This window comes from Andrena cerasifolii, chromosome 4 (genome assembly GCF_050908995.1).
Source record: "Andrena cerasifolii isolate SP2316 chromosome 4, iyAndCera1_principal, whole genome shotgun sequence".
Classification (NCBI taxonomy): Eukaryota; Metazoa; Arthropoda; class Insecta; order Hymenoptera; family Andrenidae; genus Andrena; species Andrena cerasifolii.
This window is the reverse complement of record NC_135121.1, coordinates 20860566-20883634: the sequence shown is the minus strand read 5'-3', so window position 1 is coordinate 20883634 and position 23069 is coordinate 20860566. Positions and strand designations below refer to the sequence as shown.

The 23069-nt window shown below is 42.9% G+C and overlaps 5 protein-coding genes across 8 annotated transcripts; 2 read left to right on the top strand and 3 right to left on the bottom strand.

Annotated features, from left to right (window-relative positions):
• Positions 1-1638: 1638 nt before the first annotated feature.
• On the bottom strand, positions 1639-3831 carry LOC143368305 (cilia- and flagella-associated protein 36). Its single transcript, XM_076810863.1, has 5 exons — positions 3697-3831; positions 3311-3486; positions 3052-3242; positions 2530-2818; positions 1639-2440 (listed from the first exon to the last, which is right to left on the bottom strand). Exons 1-5 carry the CDS (start codon positions 3803-3805, stop codon positions 2177-2179), a joined length of 1029 nt encoding a protein of 342 aa, XP_076666978.1. The 5' UTR covers positions 3806-3831; the 3' UTR covers positions 1639-2176.
• Positions 3832-3979: 148 nt separating this feature from the next.
• Lhfpl (LHFPL tetraspan subfamily member 5 protein) lies at positions 3980-12377 on the bottom strand. 4 transcript variants are annotated; one of them, XM_076810864.1, is made up of 7 exons: positions 12053-12377; positions 11138-11309; positions 10264-10484; positions 9981-10175; positions 5499-5586; positions 5282-5436; positions 3980-4910 (listed from the first exon to the last, which is right to left on the bottom strand). In XM_076810864.1, the coding sequence occupies exons 3-7, from the start codon at positions 10478-10480 to the stop codon at positions 4681-4683; spliced, it is 885 nt and encodes a 294-aa protein (XP_076666979.1). In that variant the 5' UTR covers positions 10481-10484; positions 11138-11309; positions 12053-12377; the 3' UTR covers positions 3980-4680. The 4 variants fall into 4 exon arrangements, with proteins under 4 accessions (XP_076666979.1, XP_076666981.1, XP_076666982.1 ...); XM_076810866.1 differs by lacking the exon at positions 12053-12377 and adding an exon at positions 11889-12022; XM_076810867.1 differs by lacking the exon at positions 12053-12377 and adding an exon at positions 11719-11739.
• A 3163-nt stretch (positions 12378-15540) lies between these two features.
• On the top strand, positions 15541-17519 carry LOC143368526 (UPAR/Ly6 domain-containing protein cold-like). Its single transcript, XM_076811332.1, has 4 exons — positions 15541-15691; positions 15750-15869; positions 16282-16460; positions 17387-17519. The coding sequence occupies exons 1-4, from the start codon at positions 15637-15639 to the stop codon at positions 17390-17392; spliced, it is 360 nt and encodes a 119-aa protein (XP_076667447.1). The 5' UTR covers positions 15541-15636; the 3' UTR covers positions 17393-17519.
• Positions 17520-18055: 536 nt separating this feature from the next.
• Positions 18056-19320, top strand: Prp38 (pre-mRNA processing factor 38). The gene is made up of 3 exons (XM_076811330.1): positions 18056-18302; positions 18417-18784; positions 18849-19320. Exons 1-3 carry the CDS (start codon positions 18139-18141, stop codon positions 19232-19234), a joined length of 918 nt encoding a protein of 305 aa, XP_076667445.1. The 5' UTR covers positions 18056-18138; the 3' UTR covers positions 19235-19320.
• On the bottom strand, positions 19272-22531 carry Mon1 (vacuolar fusion protein MON1 homolog). The gene is made up of 7 exons (XM_076811325.1): positions 22138-22531; positions 21403-21725; positions 21087-21330; positions 20723-21007; positions 20465-20655; positions 20263-20365; positions 19272-20202 (listed from the first exon to the last, which is right to left on the bottom strand). The coding sequence occupies exons 1-7, from the start codon at positions 22408-22410 to the stop codon at positions 20062-20064; spliced, it is 1560 nt and encodes a 519-aa protein (XP_076667440.1). The 5' UTR covers positions 22411-22531; the 3' UTR covers positions 19272-20061.
• Between the last annotated feature and the right edge of the window lie 538 nt (positions 22532-23069).

Sequence of the window (23069 nt, the reverse complement as noted above, 5' to 3'; positions counted from 1 at the left end):
ATATTCCTTTTCGCGGCCGTGCCAGTCGGAAACTTTTTAGTCGAGCTTCCTGCGTTTCTGAATGGGAACATGTTACTCGAGTATTCGGGCCCCCAAGGGCGGGGGGGAGGAGGGAGTGATCGCGCGAGCTAACGTCGCCTTTGCACTTTCAAAGATTTCGCGGGCCCCGATTCTCTGGGTTTTCATCGATCGGGATCGAAGCTGCGCTTTGACGAGTCGCGGCGTTCTGGCCACGATCGTTCGGTGGCAGGTGTGTTTGTTAATACGTAATCGAGTCCCGTTTAATGTTGTTAAGGGTAATTAATACGTTTTTCCGTTCGGCGTCTCCTTGCCGATGCAGAAGAGCTCTAAAACATTCTTATGCAAGCATCAGTGCCCCGAGGTCGCGGATAGAAAGAATTTTATTACAGCCGTCACATCGATGTAATGTTAATTACATGGTAAAAGAAAACATTGCACACATTGTACAATACCACGTGTTAATAATATTAATGCGTTTTAATTATATATATATATATATATATTCGTATATATATACATATATATATATGTGGCGACGGAACGAGACGCTTTTTCTCTAATGCAAGCATATATATGTGTGTATATGTATATATATATATACATACATACATACATACATACATACATACATACATACATGCATACATATACACACACACACACACACACACACACACACACACACACATATATACACATAGAAAAAGACACCTTTTTATATGAGATGCTATTCATAAAAACGTGTGAATTAAGAGCAAGCATAAGGAGGAAAATAATGAAATGTTCTGTGTGTAGTATGGTAAATAGTCGAATGGAGAGCAAGTGAAAAATGAATATTTTGCATTTTATTCTAGTAACAGTATGAATGGTTTGATCGGACGAGCCATGTATGAGAATTAAATGTGGGATAAACGTGGTGGAACACGAGTGGCAGGGAAGTTTCCTTTGTAATCCTTGGTCGTTCATTTGCAGTTAGCGAAACGCTTCGGTGATTTATCTGTGTAGACGATGGATATCGTGCTCCTTGAACCCGAGAGCGTAGCTTGGAAATTCTGTTGATTTCGCTGTACATTGATCGTGTAGTACCGTGGGCACGAAGCGTCAAACAGTGTTCGCAGGCATTCAAAGCGAATGGCACTCGTGTTCTATCAGGAATTCGTTTCGTTCTTTATAATTGGACAGCTAGGGGAGGTAAGAATGATAAATGTGTGTTATCACGGAATAGAAGTGTGTTGTAGAAGTGCGGAGAATATTTAATTAAATAAAACTTAAAATTAGAAGAATTTGTTAACGAACCAGAGTTATAACTTACCTCAATGTTTAATCGCAAGGGGAAGCGTCGCTTTTGTATGGAATGTAATTGTCGCCGCGTTTTGGTTCCACCAACATTGCGATTTACACAATTTATGCTACTAGATAATTATATGTGAAAAAGAGATTCCCCATTGTACGGACACTTATCCTTTTCCAGAGCATTTCCAACGCAGCGCTAAGCGACTCGCGTTGGCTTTATATATCGTTTGCGTTAGCGGAGAAGTGACACAGTTGTATGTAATTATGTACACAAGTCAGAGAGCTAAAGGAGATGTACAAAGTATGAACGATATACTCAAACGATAGGGGGCAACTGTTCTCATTTTTATTTATATAGTTTGCATTCTTCCGACCTTCTTCTATACAAATGGTTATTATAAAAAGAGTTCTATGTTTTATTCTAATCTAATTTCTGCAACACTTCGATCCAAAGTACGGCATGTGAGACGCGTCGAGCGACTAACAGAGAAAAATAGTGCAAGTGACCTTAAAACTTTTCTACAGTCTCGTTAGAATTCTCAAGCAGAGTCAGATCGCTGAGCTTTGAGCGTGCAGTTGTAATACCGAAGCTTTAGTGCTCGCTCAAGGAGCACTCGCTGCCAATGCAGATCAATCAAGATGAATGATAAACAAAGCCAAAGTCACTGCTGTTTCATTATTCTCCTCAGGCTCTTAGTTCATCGGGAGTATCTAACGCTTTCATCCTGGCCTTTCTGTGCATTTTGATCTTATACGACGTTTACAAAAGTTTCATGAGTTCACCTTGTTCTGATCTAACTTTGATCGTTCGTTACATATAAGTTGGATAAGGTTAGTAGCCAAATTTCAGTAATCCTTACTGCTAGTTCATTTGCTTACGCACAACCTCACTCTGGAGGCGAGCAGCAAGTGCTTTGCGTACTTGGAGGATGGATGGTTCCAGAGGTTCTGGCAACTTCAGTTCTTGTTCCCCCTTGATGGTTGCTTCTGCGACTGTTCTAGCAGAGCTCGGTCTCGATGGGTTCATCTCCAGTCGTTGACTTCTCGCCTCTTTCTTCAAGGCCACCAATTTGTCCCGTCTGGCCTTCAGATAGGTCTGCCTCTTCTTCATATCTTCCTCCGATACCTGAAACATCAGCGAACCAAAGTCTTCAACAATCCCTTCCTCGAAACACCAATCGACAATCCCAAATGATTATTATAAGAATTTAATACATTCTGTTCCTCTGGTTTTGTTTCTTTGGAGGATACAGATTTAACTGGAATAGTTCTTTCAAGCTTCTGAGCTTTCCCTGCTTCCTCTTTCTTTCCCTCCTCCTCATCTTCTTCTAGCGATGACAAAGATTCCGTTTCTGGGGTCTTATCTTGAGATGCTTTCAGAGCTTCCTCCAACAGAGCTCTTTCGCTGTTGTACTTGGCGGCCAACCGTTCATGTTCCTTGATGAGTGAAGTCTCCGACGAGATACCCTGTTCCTCTTCTGGATCATCCACCAGCGCGTGTTTCCTGCAAGACGTACAATCTCTCTTCAATTATTATTCAACTTTGGGGTCTCCTCAGGGGTCTACATAACTACCGAGCATAGTATCTCTCCTGAACTCGGTATTAACTACGTGATAAACCTTAATTCTTGCTTTCAGCGCCCGAAGTTTCGGTCTAAAGTCTAAACGGATCATCTTTCGCGAGAAGGTGAAGCACCCTGATCCAATAAGTCCCCGAGGGAGTCACCGAAGGCTTACTGAATTATCTCCTCCATGACCAGAGCGTCATCCTGCAGGCCATCCGTATCGTACACCAGGGACGCTGGCGTGAGGCCATACTTTTGCTCGATCATGTTCAGAGCCTGCAGCTGTAGCTCCAGGTTCTTCTGTATCATCATCCTCTTGAATATCTCGTACTCGTTCGCGGCCCATATCTGCTCGAACAAGTTCTGGAAAAGAGGGAGGTGAGGAGGTGGACGCAAGCCCGTCGTTTCGCTACCCAGCGAGCTGAGATTACCTGCTGGAACTGTATAGGCATTTTCGTGTACTTGTTCACGGTGCAGGCGTACTCGAATTGCTCCGGGGTGATGCCCATGTCCTCCATGAAGCAGCCGAGCAATAAGTCCACTAGATTTTTGTACTCTTGATACGTCTTTTGATATTCATCGTTGTCCTCGACGTCTGCCTCGAATACTGCGAAAGAATTGAATGAGTAATGCCCCTCGAAAGCTTCCAAGAGCTTTGAAACAGACCCCGATTTAAAGGAATAAAGTAACGGGCGACTCCGGGGCGCACCCTGTCTCTGAACCGCCTTCGTGGAATACTATTTTTTGAAGAGTGAGAGGGTGTAAGGATTGGTATGCACGATTGCAAATGAGTGTCGGTTAACCCGCGAGAACGTACTGAGCGATTTCTCCTCTATGAAGGTGACGAGGGGCGCCGACCAGATGGGACCCTGAAGGAAACCGATCAGGGAGTCGAAGACCCAGGCGCTGTCGTCCTTGTCGTTCATTTTCGCGCAATTGCCGTTGTTCCTTCTGCTCGGGCGATCCTATTCTTCTGGAATTCCGCTGGTCTCTGTAGAATCCTATCGTGTACAGCGTGCGTCTCCTTAATCGTGTAGCCATAGTGACGACGGGCAAAACACACGGCCAGGCTTGCGCGAGCCGGACGGAAGCGGTGCGGCTTGACTTTTAAGTTTCTTTATTTGCTAGCGGTCTTGCCGTTTACACAGCTGTCCGACGGACAAGATTTCGCTCGGTACAGTAATAATTACACGTCTTTGTTCGGCGATACTCGGACACGATTCTTCTTCTACTATGTAAGAGTCTTCGTTCTGTAAAGTACCACTTTATGTCACATGATTTGTAATAAAAAGAAATGTATTAATCGTGAGTCCTATGGAAACTTGAGATACATAATGTATGATATAACACGTGTTATAGGGTGGTCGAGTGTCACCCGAAGGTCACGTTGCGTGCAATGACACGTTAATGAAAATACACGTACGCATTGGGAACCGAGATAGCGGGGCATTCCTGGGTGGTGACGGTGAAATGGGCGCCCTATATGCATAACGTTCCAAGTACATAATTAAACTCTAGTTACATGCTAGTTTACAAGTCAACATATATACAAGATACAAAATCGTTGCGAAGTGCTAATTTGTTCTACAGCTCTCTCCTATCCTCGACTCTCCTTCACCCTGCGGCCCGACGATCGGGCGATTAATTAAGTGTATCGATTACGAGGGACGGCACGCTTGGCGCACGGAACAAGGTCCCAGCGAGCGTTATGTACAGCGCTGAAGCAACGGTCGGTAACTCTGAGAAAGGATCGAGGGAATAAGCTGGCCTATGTACAATGTAATCTCGATCGGTGGCTCCTTTACAATTGGAAGTTGTGCTGGGAATGATTCAAGGTGTTCGTCGACATCGTGTGGGCCGGATGCGACGGGGCTGGCGTGTACAGGCTGCGAGAGTGAGACTTCCCCCGGGAGAGCTCGCTGTAACGGTCCTGCTCGGGCGGAGCGACCAGGAGGACCGGTCTCAGGGACAACGACTTCCGTGACCCTGCCACGCTCTGCGCCTCGTTCACGTAGCCTGGGTTCACCTCGCCTGGAACAGGAGAGAACTCGTTGTTTCGGGACACTGGTAAGTCGATTTAAAGAGTCTCTTGGATTGGGAAATTGGTGCTGAGGCACTGTAACTTGTAACTGGGAATTTCATCTAGGAACACTATAACTATCAAGCATGGACCAACGATCCTAAGAAGGCGAGCAGAAGATGGTTCTGGGCAAAATACTTCGATTTCTAGCTCACTCAAAGACCCCAATTTTTAATCTACAAGTTCTAACATTCCATTCTTCGGTTTATAAAACTCAGGGACTAACAGTTTTGTTTTTAATAACTGACTCTCATCTCTTTTTCCTTTCACGGAATGCCAGTGCTTGGATATTATACGTGTTCCTGCGAATAATATTCCGTACCTTTGTACAAGGAACCATTGTTGAAAGACTCCGGTTGCAATCTAACGTGCCTGGAGGCCAGGATGAAAGCAAGCGCGGCTAAGGTAGCCGCGTCTAAAGCTGCGATCCCCACTAACGGTATAGCCCATCTAACGGCGCAGGCTCCTGGGTTGTACCTGGCAAACAAGAATTATTCACTGTTCGGTTGGATAATCGAGAATTGATATAGAATTAGTACCTGGACGCAGCTGCACCGCAAACGGCCCTTATCAACGGCGAGTCCCAGCCCAGAGGATAAACGCAGACTCCAATGGCCATGAATATCGCTGAAAAGAATACCATTTATTCATGAATATCGCCTCTCTTCTGCATTATTTTCCGCGTACATGTTAGCGTTAATCGTTAATAATGATCGCAGTTTGACTAAAGGCCTCTTAATGTCTACCTTCCCAAGGGTACCTTCGATTAATCGCGAGCACAGATCGTGGGTAATATGCATGAGGTGGTTCTAGGGTACCAGGAATGCTCCTAAGTTCGTTTTCTATCGCCGAACGCGAGCAAGCGCGCAAAGTGGCTGGCATTTTCAGTGAAACTTGTCTCTCTTCACGGATATTGTGCGAGAGGTCAGCAGTGAAAGGTACCGTGGAACAACCGTCGGCTTTTCCACTGCAGATTCTCTGCTCGCGAGGGAGGCGTAATTAACGCTCGTTGCTTCTGTTATTTAAACCAGGAATTACTTTGTGCACGCGCAAAGGTTGAAGACATTTTCACAACGCCACCATTAGATATTAGTAAAGTTGTAGATGATGTTGGAAATTTGAAATGATCGAAGCGTTGAATATTTAATTAGTTTTGGAATGATAATGAATGCGATGGGATCGACTTGTACATCGGAAGTTACGGTTGTAGTATTGCGTGGAAACGGGAAGTTCTCATTTCCGTTCGTTTCTGGGTGAAACGTTTTCCTCTTCGCAGAGCTGATTCACATTTCAGCCAACGACTTTCACTGTCGGCGGTACAGAACGAGCCACGATCGCACGGTAATGCTGTCGATCAACGATGATGGCCTTCCAACTTTCATCCGTCGCTGGGTGATCGTTCGTTCTTACGTAAAACGTTATTGCCCCTTAACTTTTGCTCTTTACTTTCGTTGTGGTGATCCCGTTGGGATCGCCCGCCGGTGTGCATGTACACGTACTGTTAGAAGCAGTTTAGATGAAGCGTTGAGATAAGTGGAGAGGCTGGGGCTCCGTTGGGCTGTGCCAGAGGAAACGTCCATTTTGCGTATGGAATTTTTTGGATTTAGGAGCTAGGGATTCTGTAGGAGTAAAAGTCTTAGGGTTCGTGAGCTTGGAATACTATGTGAGTAGAATTCTTAGGATTTAGGAGTCCAGAATCCCGTATGATTAATATTCTTAGGATTTGGGAGGCCAGAATCCCACACACCAGTAGATTTCAGAAAACCCAGAAACCCATCGTTCCCCAAACAAAATTCCACCTTCTGTTATCTTATGTATAATCCACTGAACTCTGCTCCACGGATGAATCACTCATTTCCTATTCCCCAGGAACTAACGGAGCGCTTGGCCAACTTCGACACTGACCAGCCAATCGTGAACATTACAAGCCGCGTAACTTATTGCGGGACAAATCAAGCATGTCAATGTTCGTTAAGTGGATCAACAGCACAGACAAGTCATTTTATAGGCATAGCCACGTTCGGTTCCCTCAACCGGTATACCCCTCTATCATCATTACAAGGCGTCGCTCTTAACCGTCTCAAGGAATCAGTGTGTGTACCCAACAATTAAACCCTATCACGTCCTACATCCATTATAATAATTTATCACACGTTAATGTACATTTAATTCAATTTTAGGTACATCTATTTCCCTTTTCTGGTTTAACGGACGAGCTTCCAGAAATTGCTGCTTTAAACTCTTACCCCGCAAACGATTATCATGTCGGAAAATTGTTCGGGGAGTACGCAACAATTTCTCGTACCCGAAAACCTCGGAAAATGGTGTTACTTGACGCGGAGGTGACCGTAGCCGACTATGTTAATCGCGAAGGCGTTGGCCAACCGGTAAACCGGCTGACTTACGTCTTATAACGGTCTATTCCACATTTCTTTCGAAACGACCACCCGCGAACAGCCCCCACGGTGGTACGTAATTCGCGAGAAAGCGGGTTTTCTCCTTAATCCGGTGCTTCGTAATAACTGGCAATCAACTGTCCGCGAAGAGACAATCCGCGATTCGATCATCGCCGCGACCTATTCATTACCGTATTGTTCTGTTACGCGTTTCGCAAGCACCGGCCCAGGAAACGCTTTCTATTCGTAGGAAAAACGCTGGTCGCGAGAAAAACGCGTTTCAACCCTCGACCAATGGAGGGGAAACGTAAAGCGATCTGCGCTGTTTTTTTGGAGCGTCGTGGCTGATTGATTCCTGGCAGTTAACTGCGCGAAACTTTGTGCAATTGTAAATACCATTAATCTGTTCCAGATGGAATCGTGGTAATAGATAGATAAACTGTGCCAGAGGGTTTGGTAATAGTAGGAAATGATACGAATGATTCTATGTTACAGAATAAGGTGATAAGAGATCATGGAGTACGAGCCCGTGCAGATCTACGCAACGCGAGCCACTGAGCGCCGAGTTGCCGTACTTCGGGCGTCCCTCACCTGAGTTTTTACACATTAATTACTAGGGAACGAAGCCTCGTCTTAAGGGGTTCTACCTAGTCAGGAGGCCCAAAAGAGGCCAATGTTTGTGATTTTTTTTTAAAAAGCGGAAGCATATATTTTTATAGAATTTCTTGCACTTAAAAGAGCAACATTTAAAGAACATTTGGTAATTTTTTTGTACAAAAATATTTATGCTTATAATATAAATACAATGACATCCAAGAAGCCTTTTTAAAAACGGTGAGCAAGATATCTCAAAAACTACTGCAACAATCTTTCTGAAATTTTGTAGGCTTATTTTTTATATAAAAATTACTGATTTTTTTCGATTGTATAGTTTCGATTTTATTAACGAAAAACGGCCATTAGTGATAACCATGAAGCCGTGTTTCGATGATATAATCGAAACTATACATTTAAAAAAAATCCTTTCGTCATTCAATAGATTTTTATATAAAAAAAGCCAACAAAATTTCAGAAAAATTGGTGTAGTAGTTTTTGAGATATCTTACTCACCGTTTTTAAAAAGGCTTCTTGGATGTCATTGTACTTTTATTATAAAAACGTAATTTTTTTCTACAAAAAATTACTAGGTATAACCCCTTAATTTGTAATGTAGAGTCACAGATTGCATCTTCCTTTATCCGTTGCCGAACAGTTTGTACGTTCTTTCAAGGTTAAGATGCAGTCTAAAGTGCTTGCAATCGTTAGGGGTGTTATTTAGAGGCAATTTAACTACGACGGAGGTCAGATATATGTATTGCCTGGTCGGAGCGAGTGAGGGGTAACTCCCACCATGCCGTCTGCCGGTCTCAGCGCTCCTCGTCTGAACGTTCTCACTCTCTCTCTAGCGCGCTACGCCACGAGCACGCGCGAGGCTCACTGGAGGGGCCGCTTTCCTCTCGATCGCTGTTCGCTAAACCGCTGGGACCGGCAGATATATCTGACTTCCTCCATAGTTATAGAATTAATTGGATTTAATCGAGTAGAGGCTATCGCGCATTTTGTCAAAGCGCGGCGATACAAAGAGAAGAGTTTATAAACAAATGATTCTCATGGAGCAGCGGAGATTAATTAACTATTATTAATTTCTTCGATTCGCCGCGCTTCGCCAAAATGCGCGACGGCCTTAAATGTGTTGAGAGAGCCAATTTGTGGGTTTAGTAGTCGGACGGTTCCGATTCATTTGTCGCGAAGCCGGCAAGAAAACTCTGTTGCAGCAGAAGCGTGTTAACGATGAGCGTAACGGACGCATCACTTTCCGACCGGATGACCCCAGTACGTCGTTGTAATATTCAATTTGTAAAGCGCTGATAAGGCATTACGCGACGATTGCAGCAATACCTCGCGAGAACGACTGACAGAGTCACACTTTCTAAGTAGATCCTTCGCATCATCGCGAATTCTCCTTTCTGTCCTTTAGCTAAATTGCTTGTGCAACGTGGTGCGTAATTAACTCCCACTTTAACGCGCGATGTCCCTCGTTACGCCAACAGATGAGAGCTTACCAGAAGATTAGTCGCGGTAATTTTGTATACATTTTCAGGTCATCGGGACCTACGAGATGCTCCTGGCCTAGATCAACATTATGTAATTACTCAAGCGCTGTGCGACGTAGCGTAACAACGTATGCAGGTGTAGGACTTGTTTGTTTATGAGGATATCAATTTCATGATCAATTTACAATGTTATTAGATAATGCCTATTTCTTTCTATTGAAAGGAAGCTCGATTTCTACTGAAGAAGATAGTACAACTTCCAAGGAATGATCGAACATGTTGATTTCGAGAAGAAAGGAACGCACGTGCACCCGAATTCAGGGTTGCCAGGCGTATCGGGGCATACAACGTAGTAAGGAGTAGTGGAGGAACCTCGCATGTAGAGCTATACATATATACTAATACGACTTGTGCACACTATGCGGGGATCCCCCTCTACTACTCCTTACTACGTCATACGCCCCGGTACGCCTGTCATCCCTGCACCCGATCAACTCGAGTGAATTGTGAACGACGGAAGGATGGCGATTACCTGAGACCACTTGCATCCAGGCACACAGGTAGAAGACCGTGGTGCTCTGGCAGAAGAAGAAGAGGAGCATCGCGCAGATGGTGAACAGAGCGATTATGACCGCGACACCGATCAGGATCGTGCTAGCCTTGAAAGGGACGTTGGCGATCGTCGACAAGTCGTCCAGCCTGCCGATGCACTCGTCCGCGAGCTCGCCTGGTGAATGAAACGAGAAGATCGTTCTTGTTAACGAACGTTGAAGACGAGGGAGAAAGGTATCTCGGGCTCTGAGAACGATACTCACCGAATCCACCGTAGTAGCACCTGATCCACAGGCCGAATTTTCCAGGGTTCTCGTGTTCCAGGTCGCCGAGCCATTCAGGCGTGACGAACGCCACGACGCCGATAATGGCGTAGCATATGGTGAAGATACCCCACAGAACACCGATAGCTTTCGAATTGCGAATGTAATTCGTCGCGTACATGTGCGAGGACTCCACGTACTCTATCTTCGATCCCATTTTGCTGATGGAATTACACACGTTGTTTGGTCAGTCGGTTGTTCTTTGCCTCTCTTTCGGGCAAAGGGGATTTCTTGGGGGCTAAGTGGCTACAGAATCTTATGCACTCGCGATTGTTAAGAGGCGGAGAGCTTGGGGTTCAGGAGGAATGAATTGTTTCGGATCTAGGTGGGTTGGATCTTGCGCAATTAGGATTCTTAGGATCTAGGTGGGTTGGATCTTATGCAATTAGGAATTGTAAGCTCTGGGCGAGTAGAAACTTTTGCAATTAGGATTTTTAGGAGCCAGGATCTAGATGGATAGAATCTTTTGCAATTAGCATTCTTATTTAGAATCGGGGTGGGTAGAATCTTGTGCAATTAGGATTCTTAGGATCTAGGTGTGTAGAATCTTATGCAATTAGGATTCTTAGGATCTAGGTGTGTAAAATCTTATGCAATTAAGATTCTTAGGGTCTAGGTGGCTGGAGGCTCCCGAGATTAGAATTCCTTAAACTTAGAATCGACTGTAAATGGAATTCTCGAGATGTGGGTGTTGAAGATTTCTATTAGCTTACTACAAATAGAATTTTCTGGATAGAAGGGTAGAGGTTGACGCTCAAAAGTCACTTGAACCAAGATTCTTCTCGCGTTGGTAATTAGTACAGGAAGAACTTACTTCCTTTAAGACGTCGGTCACTTTCAACGTCTCTGCATCACCAACGTCGGAGCCTTTCTTTCTCGCTGGTTCTCACGTTAGACCCCTGCCACCGCCCGTGACATTTACGTCGGAACGTTCACCGGTCGTTTTAGAAGGCGTAGCTTTTCTCCCCGTGGCCCGATCCACCGATCTATCGATAAGAATGCAATGGAACGTTACTCGCGATCCTCTTATTATGGTGGAGGTCGGATATATTGGCCGGTCAGAGCGAGCGAGTGGTATAACTCCGACCATGCCGTCTGCCTGCCTTGGCGCTCCTTCTCTCAACGTTCTCGCTCTCTCGTGCTACGTCGCGAGCACGCGTAATGCCCCGTGGAGAGGGCAGATTTCCCCTCGATCGCTGTTCGCGAAACCGCTCGGACAGGCCAATACATCTGACCTCCACCGTGTTGTCCCTTCAGCCTTTGACTCGTCGAAGACCATCGAAAAACACCCAACAGATACATTCCAAATCATCTCCACGCTACACGAAAGAAGCTTCGTTGCGTAAAGCCTCGTTTCGCAACCACCGATATTGTAAAAATCGCTGATCGATGTACCGCGATTTGTAAACAGCGCGCGGCGATCTACGCGCGCGTTCCACTCCCGTAATTTTGGGTCGCGCATGATCTCAAAACCCAACTCGTTTCCTAATCACGCGCAGAAGTATACTGGGAGAGAAGCAACGATCTCCTCCTTCGATTAGAAAGTCAGCCTCCATTTAACTCACGGCCACACTTTTATCTTTCAGGATCTGCGAGTCTACGCGAATGGATATTCGGGAGATCTGTTGCCCACAGGGAACTGTGCAAACGTTTACATACGCATAACACTCCGTCAACATCCAGACGCCCGGAATCCTTGAAGAATCTACAAAGGATCCGTGCTACGTACCTTCCCTCTCTCCGCCGACTTTCCTCAAGCCACTACGCGAAGCATCGGTTCCGAAGTCCACCCAGGCGCACGAGCACAGAGACCAACCACCGTAGAATTACTTTCTCACAGAGCCACCATAAAAAGTAGGATCCCGAGCACACGATGTAATACCTGTTCCAGGCAGCTGGACGAGGAACACGCGGATACGAACGTGCCCTGCACCAAGGCGAGGAGGAATCACTGTAACAACGTGGAACAACGTGGGATCAGCTCGTTGCGCGGACGTGCATAGCCGAGCTGGTTGGCGCGAGTCGACGCGGATGATTGCCTCGGCGAGCGAAGAATACGTCTGAAAGGAGGACAAAGCTACGACAGCTCGGCGTACAACCCAAGATGGCTGGTTCAGGTGAGCCGAGGTTGCCAGGTGGTTGGGAGGGGCGAGTGGAGGTAGACGGGGACTGTGAATGGGGCCTCTTACGGACCCCGGGCACCGAAGAGAAAGGCGACATCGCGAAGGAGCGGGGAGTGGATCGGCTCGAGCCGCGCAGTGGGCACGTACGGTGCAGGTATCGCTTTGTCGGCCTTTCTTCGGCTCGCTGCGACTGGAATCCTTAAATGCGATTTGGGGGAAATAGTTGGAGGACGTCGTGGCCGAAGAGTGGAGAAGAAGCCGATGTATTTTGGATGTTATGGAATCTGGGCATGGGAGTAGGTATAGTGAAGAGATATTGTCTAAAATTTAGACTCTAAATACTAAATAGTTTGTCTGATACGAGGGGTTAAGTATCGAGTGGAGTCTATCGTGTATTTACTTATTTAGTATTGTAGGAGTATTTGATTGTGATGTGTTATTTTTGAAAGATTGATGGTCTCAGAATCTCAGATGGATAAGTGGTTGCCACATAGTAATTTTAAGCATCGCGTGTAGTATTTGTGTTGTGGGTCTCTCTTTAAGTTAGATTATACAAGAATATTGTTCTTTAAGTGGTACAGTGTTCTGCATACTTTCAGGATGACGCGACAACAACGCTGACTGCACAATTCTATCGTAATCACTGCAGCTTGCGTTTCTACAGAAAGTTCGTTTCAATGATAACAGTTACGTCGTTCCAATGTGTACGATACTACATAAAGTTCGCATAATAAAGCTTCATCTATCCGTATCGCGTGTAGTCATCCCAATCCCCTTATCACCACACTATCCATTTCCTTCTGAATTAAGTACCCGTTTCGATCGAAGCCTCAAGATCACATCGGAGAAATCGAAACGGACGTTCAACTCCACAAGACATTGTCTTTCGCGATCGTAGAAATTCGTGGAACGAATAATTCCTGCGATTTAGATGCGAGCACATACTTTAAATGGCACAGCTTCTGGGTTCGAGTAAAAGTATGAAACTTTCCCTGCTCCGATTTCTACGAATTTAAAAGTCGAATTGCTGCTAAAAATTAAGACCCTCGTTCCTCTAAAAAGCATTTTCAACGTTTCATCAGTTCGTTCCTAAAAAGGAACCATGCATGAGCCGAAAAAAATAAAAATCGAAAGAATCGAATTTATTGCTTATTGAAATTATTGCACTGCGAAATAAACAATACCTAAACTCAATTGTTTCGATTTTTGACTTACGAACGCAAGTCACTTTCGTAATCGCCGGCACGTATGGTTCCAGATGGCGACGATGCGTACGAACTTGTCCGTTCCGACCAGGAAATTCTGCAAAGTTAATAGGAGCACACGATGTAAGTGGAGGTAGAAATGTCCCTGTCTATCCTTGTCGCTCGCGCTATATGTCTCTCTCTCCCTCTCTCTCTCGCGCGCGCGCGCAATTAATGCCTGCCACCTCCTCGCGTCATGCGCCCCTGTCGAAATACCAGGCTCGCATAACCAAAGTTAGTGGCACGTCCACTATTTCGATTCTTGTCGCACACGCTACATCCTTCTCTCGCTCTTGGCTCAGCTCCTGCTGCCTCCACCAACATCATGTGTTCTTATTCACTTTGCAGCATTTCAGCCCCGATTTGAACGGGACGTCGATACCGTAGGATGTTTTGGATGTGACAGAAATATTTTGAGAAACCGTTTAATCTAAAGATGCTGTAGCGTCTCAACGCTAACAATAAATACATGTTTCGACACCCTGTATATGTCGACTGTCACTGCCGCGTATCTTTTATTCGTAAACCGGCAATTGCAACCTTACCTGAAACTGATTACACTAATATCTCATCACGCCTGCAATATTTTCTAAATTTAAAGGAATTTTTCTTATGTTAACCGCATACATATAAGCTGTCGAATAAGACCAAATTCAATAAAATTGGTCCACGTATGGCAGAGATATCGTAGTATCATGTCACGTATCATACGAAAATGGTAAGATTTTTCTTCCGATTCTTCAACTAAATTTTCGTCGATATAATACTTGTAAGTACGCGTTACACGCACACCTTCAGCCAAAAGAAACTAACACATGTTTCGTTCGTGATTTCTGAAACACAGTACCGTCAAGGACCCAGTTCCTGATCACTTAAGAGTAACTACCGCGGGTTTTTAACGTGTAAAGGGAAAACTTATATGATTTATTTGATAATATTCTTTTCCGTCCTCGACGTTTTCATGTGCTTGGCGAAATTTTTTTACTTTTTTGAAGTTGTTTATGGGGTAATAACTTACCATTGCACGAAATTTACTGAAAATTGTTAAGGGTTTATGTTTGCGAATGCCGTTGCAGGTGTGCATAAATTAGCGACGGGAACTTGAATGTGAGTAAAAACGACACAGGGAATTGGAGTATCAGATATTTATTAATAATTCAAGATTTATACATTATGTAATTATACATAAAAGTATGTAAATTATTCACAGAAAATGTATAATTTATTGAGCATATTGAACTGTTGGTAATTCATTAATTACAGGGAAGGTAATTGCTAATTTCATATAGGCAAATGGCCAATAGTCTATATTTTAAAATTCAACTGCAAAGATGCATAAATTAGTCGCAGGAAAATGAGAAATTCGTTAATTCCTTGGACTTGTTCAGTATTCATAATGGCGGGTATCTCTCTCCTTGTCGCTCACACTATCGCTCTCTCTGTCTAGCAGTGAACTACCTGCTACCTCTTGCATCATTCTATGTTCCTATTAACTCGAGCGAATTTCCTGATCAGAACGAACCTGTTGACTGTTTGCTGTCGGTAAGTTAAACAACTGTGCACCGCCTTTGGTAGCGTGGTTTTAGGAGCAACGGATAAAGAAGTTTGTTATTGAATATGAGTGCACAATACGCTGCACTCTCTCTGCAAGAGGCTTAGAATCTAATATACCCGATTGCAAATAAACACATTTTTTATATCAGAATAAATGGAAGTCTATATAGAATTTTATTAAAGCATAAAACCTGATGGGGATTCGAATATTTCAGTGGGATAAGTGGGAGTTTCGAATATTTCAATAAAATAAGTGGGACTTGAAATATTTCGGTAAAGCTTTGGAACAGATGGGACATTGGAAATTCACAATATTACTGCCAACAATACATTTGTCGTGTTTTTATTTATTTTTTTTACTCGTTTTTCGTCAGATCAAGCAGTATTTCGGAATGGAACTCTCAGGATTTTATTGGGTGCTGCTCGTCGCATGTTTCTTCTCGTTCAGTACGTTGATTAAAAATCCTATTGTTGAACGCTCTTGTTTATTTATTAATGTTTTTAGGCCACGCCCTGGAATGTTACGTGTGTACCAATCAGGAGGGTGACAGCGAGAAGTGTTTGAAAAGCACCAAACCTTGCGAGCAAGGTGAAGATGCGTGTTTCACGGAAATCAAATGGGGCAGTAAGTGCTTTTTAATCGTCCGTATCTTTTCGAAACTCACGATTGAGGTTATGTTTACATCGTGCGATGAACTATCGTTCGACGGAGCACAATTCGTAAATTTACAAGCTATGTCTCCGATACCATTCATCAGTAGCGGATCCAGAGGGGGGCGATAAGGCCCCCCCCCCCAAAGAGTACTAATATAGAAAAATATGACATTGTGTATTATTCTGTATAAATAATTAATGTGAATTTAATTATTTAGGCTATAGTATCAGATAAAGATATTAAAATATAAATTACAAGCAAACTTTAAATATTGCAAAAGAAGTTTCAAACATGTACTTATGTACTTTTACATATTTCGCCGCCTCCAAAAAAGGCTCCTGAATCCGCCTCTACCCTTCATCGTTATTATTTATTTTTTCAGGCGCGCTCTATTGGTCGCGAGGTGCAAAAAGACAGTTATACGTCTCTAAAAGGTGTTCTACCAAGAAGGAGTGCGAAAGAATAAAGCAGAATAATATGAATGATTGCACGTATATATGGTATCAAGATTGGAAATGTTCCGATTGCTGCCAGGGGGATAAATGCAATGATTACGTCATCGTAAGTGAACGTTTTGTTACGATTTTCAAACCCCTTGTTGAACTTTTTCATTACATATATAGTACCATATAGTACCTACAGGTTTTGCTTCATCTAAGGTAGTTGACCCACTTATCGATAGGTGTCGTCGGTAATTTGAATTAATATTGAGATTTTATAAGGTTTTTGAACAATGTTGTGTAAAAAATTAAATTGCAAATTCATATTTAAGTCTTTATTTACATATACATATCGTGAATTTCAAAGTGATTTATAAATTACATATATAAACAAAAAAATGATGAAAAACGGCTCGGTCCGAGAATCTGAATGAGCCACTTTTCATAATTTATTTTTGTTTCTAAATCACTTTGATAAGATAAAAATATTTTTTATTTTTTTGGCATATCTCGGTATATGCTCCGCCTTAAATGTTTAAAACATAGTCCTCGAAAATAAAAGTTACAATTTTTTCTTCGCTTTCATAAATAAAAAGTGTTTGAGAAGGATTTAAACTTTCAAAATTTGAAAAATAAAAATGTTTTTTTTTAAATTTTTCGGACTTTTTCGAAAACCGTTTGTTGCACGAGAAAAAGTAATAGAACATAAAAGATGCTCCTTGTCAGGGTCTACAAATTTTGTTCGACATATTTTTTTTATATAATCAATAACATGGAGGACATTATATAAAATCGACTTCGCGAGCTGTTAAATAATTATTTATATGTTCAAGGGCCCAAGGGCACCTTTTCCCGTTATCCGATCGGGCTCAAACTTTATACAGATTTTTCTTTTATTATTACGAACTATTCTGGGGGATGCCGCGAAGAAAATTCAAAAATCAAAAATAAGAGCCACCCTACCCTGGGGTCTTGTATATTTAAATAATTATTTAACAAATTTATATAAATTGACTATTAGAAACAATTTTTTTTCTTTTCTTTCAGTTTTGAGCGTAATTTACAGAAAAGAATCCGCGTTCGTCACTAAGTTCTCGAGCATTGGGTCAACTACCTTATTTCAATCTGCTGCGAGGCCATTGGCGTAACTAGAATTTTTGTCTGGGGGGGCAGGTCCCATCTTCTCTCCCCCCTCTATTTTTTTACAGGCAGAGGAAATGTTTATATGCGTACACATTTTATAACAATCATTTACCTATATATTTATTTATCACTAAAACAAAGAGTGAACAGAATAAAAAATTATTGATTATTTAACAGACGAATGTTTTTTATTTATTTCGATAGTTTCTAGGGAGGAGTCATTTCGCGTTTTGGGGGGGAGGGGCAGGTGGGCCTAACTAGTTACGCTAATGAATATTATAAATTGTAATACCTTTCCCGCCAGTATCAAAACCAACTAGTGATCCTCTAGGGAGTGATCGGAACAACGTGTATCGTCGCTGATTGGTTTCCGTGATTTTGGAGCAAAAGCGGAAGTAGACAGAGAAAGAAACTGTAAAAAAGAAAGAGACAGGAAATACTGATAGAAAGAGACAGAGATACTGACAGAAAGAGAGAGAAATACTGATAAAAAGAGATAGATATGTTTATTTCCGGTTTTGCTCCAAAAGGGCTGCGGTTATACCGATCACTCCCTAGAGAATTACTAAAATCAACAAAACACTAATGCCACCTACACCCGCCACAGAAAATAGATTTGAAAAACACTGGGTTCCTAACCTCGATGCACCTTAAAAATGGCTAACCGTACCGTAAAAGACGCGAAATCTATTCGTGGCACAAACCCCCAGTATTTAGTGGAGAAAATAATCAGATCTCGAGTTTACGACTCGAAATATTGGAAGGAAGAATGTTTCGCGTTAACCGCGGAGCTCCTAGTCGACAAAGCTATGGAATTGAGGTTAGTAAATCTTCACTACAGCGTATCTTTTTTTCTAAATAAATTCCTTCCGAACCTACAGCGCATTATTTAAATACCTACTAATCTGACTGAAGCACAAATCGTTGTATCCAGGTTCATAGGCGGTGTATACGGTGGAAACGTGAAACCAACGCCATTCCTCTGTCTGATACTGAAAATGCTCCAAATACAACCCGAGAAAGACATCATAGTAGAGTTCATAAAGAACGAGGAGTTCAAATATGTTCGCGCATTAGGAGCCTTGTATATGAGGCTGACAGGGTCGTCGTTGGACTGTTACAAATACCTGGAGCCATTGTTCAATGACAACAGAAAGCTTCGGAGACAAAACAAGCAGGGAAAATTTGAATTGGTTCACATGGATGAGTTCATAGACGACCTCTTAAGGGAAGAAAGATGTTGCGATGTTATTCTACCGAGAATTCAAAAGAGGCACGTCCTGGAGGAGAATAACGAATTAGGTAAGTCTTTCTCGCTTGTAAGACTTGAAAGGAGACGGCGTAAACGTTGCGATATCTGTAACAGAAGGAAAGGTGTCGGCGTTAGAAGATGACATGGATGAAGGAATAGAAACGTCGGAAGACGAGGATATACCTCCCATTAAAGAAGACACTCGTAAAAGGACGGATGAGCATGAGAGAGATAGGGATCGCCACAGGGACAGGGACAAAAGGCATTCACGCTCCGATAAGAAGGCTGAGAGGGAGAAACAGAGATCGAGGAGCAGAGACAGGGAGAGGGAGAGACGAGAGCGTAAACGTAGCAAGTCACCGAAAACTCACTCCTCGTCGCACAAGGAGAAGGACAGGGACAAGGACAGGCACAGGAGAGACGACAGAGATAGGGATAGAGACAGAGAGAGGGAAAGAGATCGTGACCGAAGACGGGAACGCGACAGAGCTAGACACTGAATCCAACTGTCGTGGTTCAAAGAATTTTGTACAGGACTTGATAATAAACGTTTATAATTATCGGGCGAATAAAAAGTTTAAAATGATACAGGTGTTAAATCGCTTTATCGTGTATACTGAACTCCGGTCGTGATTAACAGCGTTAACATTTACAGGGAATAGTTTCATACTAAAATTATAATTATTTATAGATAGAAACGCTACATAGTAGCTCATAATACCCGTACATCATGTGTTCCAAGTGACAATATTTTCTTTTCCGTAACATCACACTATCCGTTCGTTTTGGAATCATCTCTCTCGGCTTAACGAGATTACGAAACGATGGCCGTTTGCTTTTAGTATTATGTACAAGAAATTGGAGAACATTTATCACCGCGATCGTCTTGAGGATTGGGTTTACTTTTTTTTTTCGAACGGTGTATAAAAGATGTTCTCGAGATCGCTTTCCCTTTCGACGACGCGATGATAAATCTGCTCGAGCACCATGTAATAAAATAAGTTGAGAATGTCATAGCCTGTCTACATAAACGTAATCCGTACGATTACACGCGTAATGTCTTTAAATATATACATTTTCACATATGTACCTTATTTCACAGTATCTTTTCGTAATTAAAAATAGTGAGCAAAGTATAACATCAATGCACAAGAAGAAACACGAACGCACCCCTCATCCTCCACGCAGCTTTTCATTTACTATTAACAAAATACTTTACCAGATCGATAGAAATCGGTCCGAAACATTGCATTGCTCCTCCTTCGAGCTGTCTATGTCTTACAAACGCCTCCTCAATTTCTTAAAATGTTATCGACCGTATCGTTAGTTAAAATGTCGGCGAATTTAAAATAAATAATCTCTCTTCCTCCTTCTTTATCCATTTCAACAATTTACCCACCGCCTCTATGGCGTCAGGTTTCGTTACGAGCGGTTCGAACGTAACGTACAGCTCAAAACCTACTGTCACCTAAAAACATACAGAGCATAAACAACAGACTATACAATATTTATATATATTTTCACTTACCCATGCTAACATTGTCTCCTTATCTAGTTGCTGGAATATAAGTTTTAGTGGTCGATTCGGAGCATGCAGCCTGTGGTGTAAACACTGATAAAGTCCAAGTAATCTGCAGGAAAATAACACACCTATCAATGTGTCCTTCGTTGCTACGTCTCAATTTCATTCCCACATATTCTCTTAATGACGCATCTTCCAACACACTCACCTTTCAATTTCCTCGTCCGTGGTATACGGAGGTTGAAGTCCGGGGCTCCAAAACTGCGCTGTGCTTCTACATTTGTACAAAACGTGCCGCATCTCAGGCAGCCCGATGTCAGCGGTCGTGACTGGCGGTTTGTTCATGGATTCATTGATCGCCTCCAAGCAATTGGTGCGCCTCAATTTCTCTACAATTTTCTGAAAATGTCAATCGTTTAGGATCCTCGAAGTCGGTGGTTCCGTAGACCTTCGCAGAGCCACCTACTTGCTTTGCTTCGGAGAGGGTGAAGAATACATTTCTATCGACCGTGAGCAACAGCAAGCACGCTTGGCAATCCTCGGCCAAGTACGACACGTGCCCGTGCATATAACCATTGGCGTCAAACTTTGGCAGACATATCGGCGTCCAGCTCTCAGCAGTCTTAAGCGACTCTGAACTGTCGACCAAATTTTGTATTATGTGCAAATCCGCTGGATGTAAAAAAAATTTGTTCATTCTGACTAACGTTACCAATTGGTTATTAGCTAGAAGTATCGCGAACACTAAATTCTGAAAAGTGTTTCATTCATTTCGTTAGTATCGGACACTTTTTACGCTTAAATATCAATGCGTTCCACGAATACGGTACCTTGATTTTACCGCACGTCTGAATGATAGTTTGCGTGATGGAGCTCCTCATCGAAGGGAGCAAAGGCAGACACTTGATGGCTCCGAGAAAGAATGCCGGCTCTCTGTCCATGAAATTTAATAGGTGGTCTATCAGTCTTTCGCTGCCGGTTAGTAATCTCCGTAAATCAAAATTCCTACGTTGATCGTACACTCTGGTCAACTGCGACTGCGTTAATACGGACACTATCTGATTATATACATATCTGTAACGGAAAGGTTCATGACTTTCACATCTAAGTGTATCTAAACCAACTAATCCATCGAATTGTGCATACGTTAACTGCAACGTCAGTTGAGGTACGCTCTCGAGCGTCTTCGAAACTGCGACTAATATCAATGGACCTTTGACGACGAATACAAAATTAGTATCTCCGGCGTGTACTGATCTGATCATATCGCTGCCGGCTTGGACGAATGAAACTAGTGCCTGCATGACGCCCATAACCGTGACTAGCTTATCTTCGGAACTGTATCTGGAATATATTGGTTTCCCTGCTTGGCTTAAAATAAATATATGCTTCCTCTGCGCGAGCCACGTCTTGCAGCGTAGGGGATCGGAATCTAGATTACTTTGACCTAATCGATGCGTAACATCCTCCTGAAACGTAAACCCTCTATTAGACAAGGCGATCTAGTTACCCCGCCCTGCGATTTTTACCCTAACATTCTCGAGAAGAGTCAGTTCCCTTAAATAGTACGATTGTCTAAAACAGTGATCACCAGTTTCGTTTAAGGGTATGTTTATGTTGGAGCTACGATAAACCATCCGAGCGACGTTAAGAGCGAAGCGTCGAAATACATTATATTGTTTTATAATCAAACTGTTTACATTGGAGCAGCGAGCAGAGCACCGCTTACTAGATGACCAACGATAAAAGCGTTGGGAAAGAAATATTTCTTTTTCTTCGCTATTATCGCTGATCTCGTTGACATGTAATGACCTTATTAAGCCTTTAACGCCTGCAATTACATTTACAGCGTCTTCTCGTGCAAGAGGTTATAAAACATACTAATTCAGGATCGTCCAGGGAAGTCGCTTTCTCGATTTCCCGCGGGATTGCCGCAGTGGGCGTCGTTGGAATGTTTTGTGTGTCCTCCTGGATCTCCGAGATAGTACTAGTCGTGCTATCCTTCATCTGTCTATCGTCAATGCTACTACTCATCTCCTGCTCGTACTCCTCGAAACTGTCGGTCGTGACCAGCATCGTTTCCGCAGAGGCACCTGGTTCGATACCAGGCTCGGGGATGCCATCGTCGATAGTAGCAGGCTCTGTCGCAGCCATTTCTATAAACCGAACGCTTCTGACCTGCCACTGTTAACAAATGTTTTCCTTCTCGACTAACATTTAACAGCGAGCCGTGACGGATCGGCCGCCATTCTTCAATCCGGCTTATTTAGATTAGAACGGAACACCGACACAACAGTGCTGCCACTCCACGCGCGCGGGAGAAGGTAGTAGGAACTGATTGGCGCGAAAATGCGCGCTAATTTGAAAATGGGTGGGTTCGAACCTATTTTTAAATTCTCGAAACTCGCAAAACTTGACTCATGCTTCTTCAGTTTCCCACGTAAATCGTAAACATTCTTGTATTTGAAGCATCTAGTATCATGAAAGCAACGGCTACAGCGCACATATTTAATCCAATCGTCGCTTTTCAAGATTTCGAAATAGTTTTCTCCGCATTCCATGCATTCGTTTTCGTCCCAGTATTTTAAGGACATATTACTATCTTGAAGAATGGAATTTTCGCTCCCTGAATCTGAAGATGGGTTTACAGTAAAAAAGACACACGTAGATAGTGTTTAGAAAACGTTTCGATGTCAGTTACAAGAATAAGAAATCAATAAAAAATATATAAAAAAAAATTATGTTAAACGATTTTATTAAAAATCTAGTAAAAACTAAATTAAAATACACTAAAAACTAATTCTTTTCTTGTA

Bases quoted from the DNA above. Each gene is read 5' to 3' on its own strand.
- LOC143368305 (XM_076810863.1), bottom strand. From the start codon at position 3,805: ATGAACGACAAGGACGACAGCGCCTGGGTCTTCGACTCCCTGATCGGT. The intron at 2,819-3,051 runs GTAAGCCTTCGG...TACGTCTTGCAG, and splicing joins GTCATGGAGGAGATAATTCA to GAAACACGCGCTGGTGGATG. The intron at 2,441-2,529 runs GTATTAAATTCT...CTGATGTTTCAG, and splicing joins CAAAACCAGAGGAACAGAAT to GTATCGGAGGAAGATATGAA.
- Lhfpl (XM_076810864.1), bottom strand. From the start codon at position 10,480: ATGGGATCGAAGATAGAGTACGTGGAGTCCTCGCACATGTACGCGACG. The intron at 10,176-10,263 runs GTGAGTATCGTT...TTCATTCACCAG, and splicing joins GTGCTACTACGGTGGATTCG to GCGAGCTCGCGGACGAGTGC. The intron at 5,587-9,980 runs GTAATCGCCATC...TATTCTTTTCAG, and splicing joins CTGGATGCAAGTGGTCTCAG to CGATATTCATGGCCATTGGA.
- LOC143368526 (XM_076811332.1), top strand. From the start codon at position 15,637: ATGGAACTCTCAGGATTTTATTGGGTGCTGCTCGTCGCATGTTTCTTC. The intron at 15,692-15,749 runs GTACGTTGATTA...TAATGTTTTTAG, and splicing joins CGCATGTTTCTTCTCGTTCA to GCCACGCCCTGGAATGTTAC. The intron at 15,870-16,281 runs GTAAGTGCTTTT...TTATTTTTTCAG, and splicing joins CACGGAAATCAAATGGGGCA to GCGCGCTCTATTGGTCGCGA.
- Prp38 (XM_076811330.1), top strand. From the start codon at position 18,139: ATGGCTAACCGTACCGTAAAAGACGCGAAATCTATTCGTGGCACAAAC. The intron at 18,303-18,416 runs GTTAGTAAATCT...CGTTGTATCCAG, and splicing joins GACAAAGCTATGGAATTGAG to GTTCATAGGCGGTGTATACG. The intron at 18,785-18,848 runs GTAAGTCTTTCT...TATCTGTAACAG, and splicing joins GGAGGAGAATAACGAATTAG to AAGGAAAGGTGTCGGCGTTA.
- Mon1 (XM_076811325.1), bottom strand. From the start codon at position 22,410: ATGGCTGCGACAGAGCCTGCTACTATCGACGATGGCATCCCCGAGCCT. The intron at 21,331-21,402 runs GTATGCACAATT...TTTCCGTTACAG, and splicing joins CAACTGACGTTGCAGTTAAC to ATATGTATATAATCAGATAG. The intron at 20,656-20,722 runs GTAGGTGGCTCT...TGACATTTTCAG, and splicing joins CCCTCTCCGAAGCAAAGCAA to AAAATTGTAGAGAAATTGAG.